General features: G+C 51.3%; 1 protein-coding gene across 1 annotated transcript; it reads left to right on the top strand.

Moving 5' to 3' along the window:
• Positions 1-1,883: 1,883 nt before the first annotated feature.
• mafaa (MAF bZIP transcription factor Aa) lies at positions 1,884-2,804 on the top strand (the record flags this gene model as incomplete). Its single annotated transcript, XM_084444788.1, has 1 exon — positions 1,884-2,804. One exon carries the CDS (start codon positions 1,884-1,886, stop codon positions 2,802-2,804), a length of 921 nt encoding a protein of 306 aa, XP_084300914.1.
• Positions 2,805-3,192: the final 388 nt, after the last annotated feature.

The raw sequence follows: 3,192 nt of genomic DNA, 5'->3' as shown, positions 1-3,192 counted from the left end.
AGAAGGCCCGTTATTTGGGAGACACTGAGGTGTCCCGAGTTCTCCTTTTGTGGAGCACATCTCAGACAACAGCAGAGATTTCATTTCCCCCAACTGAGGCATAGTCCTGTACACTTGCCATGTCATTAATGTACAAGCCCTATAGGCCTATTGACTTCTATATTCCATTAGGATCTAGGCTTATATCCAGAACACTTTAAGAAAGCGCACACAATGCACATAATGCATTTAACTAAACTGTTGAAAAGATCCATGCTCCCCCCTTACGTTAGGCCTACATAAAGTAAAGGCAATTTAGTTGCATGTAGCCTAGGCTGTATGATTGGATATACACAGATATTTAGATTTTTTTTATTTAAGTTTAATTGGTGAATTGGAGAGAAATATGACGATACACATGAGGGAAAATGAACTAGCCTGTCGTATCTCTTCAGATTACACCTAATCTCATAAATATTTCACTCAGACCATAACGGTGTATGACGACATATCGCATAGCCTATAATCGTCTGTAAGTGTTTACTCTATAACAAGTAAACATTTTCTCTGAGAAACACGGCTATCGCATTTCCTCCAGAGCGCCTGCCATCTCCATGCTCTTATACTTGCAATTGCATAGCGTCCGTCACTAGAGGGGGGGTATGCACCTGCTCCTCAGACAGCTGCCTGCTGGCCCCAACGAGGGGTTGGTAAAGGGAAATGCAAATCCAACTCTGTCATCTCCTCCCATTGGCCCGTCACACCTCTAGGTGGGAGGGTCGGGCAGTGGTGTCTTTATAAGTGCCGATTGCCTTTCCCAGCGTCTCAGTGACACTCCGCGGTTGCGCTGCAAAGTACAAAGCAACGGCAGCATATCTGCCCGATAGAGAATAAACAGCGAGAGGAATTGTGTCGCCTCCCACACAAATACAATCCGTCGCGCCCTGGGTGAAGGGGAGGGCCGTGGGACTGCATCCGTGAGTAGGCTAGCCTAGTCCGCCTTGAGCAGATCGGGACTGACCACTCAAAACACTGGACCCATCCTCCACTGTCCATCTTACGGAAATAGCAGCTTTACCTTGTTGTGTTTTGCTTATACGAACGCTTCAAACTTTTTGCTCTCCAAACCATTCCATTTTTTTGGGATTCCATGCGTTTTGAAAGTGGGACTTTGGCGTGTCTTTCCACTCGTGCATGCAGTCCTCCGTGACTGTGCGCTGTGGCGAGCTCGGTGTGTGGAAAGTTTTATTCTGGTCCTGTGTTACATGCTTCTGCAGTAACTTCATCCTCCAGCACCGCGGACGCGCTCTGCCTCCCAGTGCGTGGACCTTACGAGTTAGTTGTAAACACCGTCTTCAGACGAGGTGAAGAAGGATACACATAAGGAGGAAGGAAGGAAATACACACACGAATAAAGACAACAACGTCAGAAGAGGACGCGAGAGAAGAAAAATCAACCGCTTCGTTTTCACCGACACTTAACGGACAGTAAATCAGAGGGCGCACGTCGGCGCAGAGGTGACGCGAGGACAAGACAGGTTGGTGTCTCCAAATCCGCCCGGCTCGAGTTTCAGCCCGTCCTAGCCGGTGGTATTAAAGCGTGCAATTGACCTGGGATAAGTTGTCAACAAGAGACGCGGAGGCGAACTGGCAGGTGTAGGCTACAAGTTCATTTACATGCTTAGGTCTATTCACGCCGCTATTAATAGAAGTTGTTTCAAGGAGTCGACGCCTAGAACAAGTCCCCCCCCATCCAACTAGCTACGCGGCTCCACGCACCGGACGCGTGCGCGTGTCTATATCCCCACACAGACCATTGGTAGGCTACTCTTCGCAATCTGCATCCGAGGGGGCTGCCCGGTGCCGGTTTGGCTGTGAGGGCGGGAGTCGTCGCATGGACTGACATGGCCACCGACCTCGCCATGAGCGCAGAGCTGCCCAACAGCCCCCTGGCTATTGAATACGTCAATGACTTCGATCTCATGAAGTTCGAAGTGAAGAAGGAGCCCCCCGAGGCGGACCGCTACTGCCACCGCCTCCCGCCGGGGTCCCTCTCATCTACACCGATCAGCACGCCCTGCTCCTCCGTGCCTTCCTCGCCCAGCTTTTGCGCACCCAGCCCCGGAGGCCAGTCCAACCAGAATCTCGCCAACGGTATCAACAACAACACCGGTGGAGGCAGCACGCAGGGCGCCGCGGGCAAGCCCCAGCTCGAGGATCTGTACTGGATCCCCAGCTACCAGCACCACATCAACCCCGAGGCGCTCAACCTGACCCCCGAGGACGCCGTGGAGGCACTCATCGGAAACGCCCACCACCATCACCACCACCACCAGGCCTACGAGGGCTTCCGCGGGCAGCAGTACGTCGGGGAGGACCTGTCCACGGCCTCCACAGGCCACCATCACCAGGCCCATCATCACCACCACCACCACGGCCATCACTCCCGCCTAGAGGACCGCTTCTCGGACGAGCAGCTGGTCAGCATGACGGTGCGCGAGCTCAACCGGCAACTGCGGGGCTTTAGCAAGGAGGAGGTGATCCGGCTGAAACAGAAGAGACGCACGCTGAAGAACCGCGGCTACGCGCAGTCGTGCCGCTACAAGCGCGTGCAGCAGAGGCACATGCTGGAGAGCGAGAAGTGCACGCTCACGAGCCAGGTGGAGCAGCTCAAGCAGGAGGTCGCGCGCCTGGTCAAGGAGAGGGATCTTTACAAGGAGAAGTACGAGAAGCTCGCCAGCCGGACCTACAGTGGGCCCGGTAACAACCGAGATCCCTCCGCCGGAAACCACGGGAAACAGGCCAACACGGAATTCTTCATGTGAGAGACTGATTTGTAGCATAGACCCCCCCTCAAAACTTCTTTTTAACCATTATTTATATTTTCTCAGTTTGCATTTTGTTTACAGTTATTTCTTTGAAAAGACTATCATTGTATATTTTAAAAGTACAAATATATAATGTTTCATGTTTAAGAAATACGCATAGGTTATAGGTGTGCACATAAGTAATCCTTGTGCGCATAATTGTTGGATAAGTCTTATGCTGTTTGGAGAAACATCTGTAGCCACAAGTACACAACAACCTCTCCCCTAGACAAGAGATAAGCAGCTCTTAGACTATTCTCTGATGCAGAACATCAACGAAGAAATCTGATTAACATTTAAAGTCTTACAGAAATCAGAATCAATCTGATAACGAACGTGACTGTCT

This window comes from Borostomias antarcticus (genome assembly GCF_949987555.1).
Source record: "Borostomias antarcticus genome assembly, chromosome: 10".
NCBI lineage: Eukaryota > Metazoa > Chordata > Actinopteri > Stomiiformes > Stomiidae > Borostomias > Borostomias antarcticus.
The sequence above is the reverse complement of the archived record's forward strand: the minus strand, read 5'-3'. Positions and strand labels throughout refer to the sequence as shown.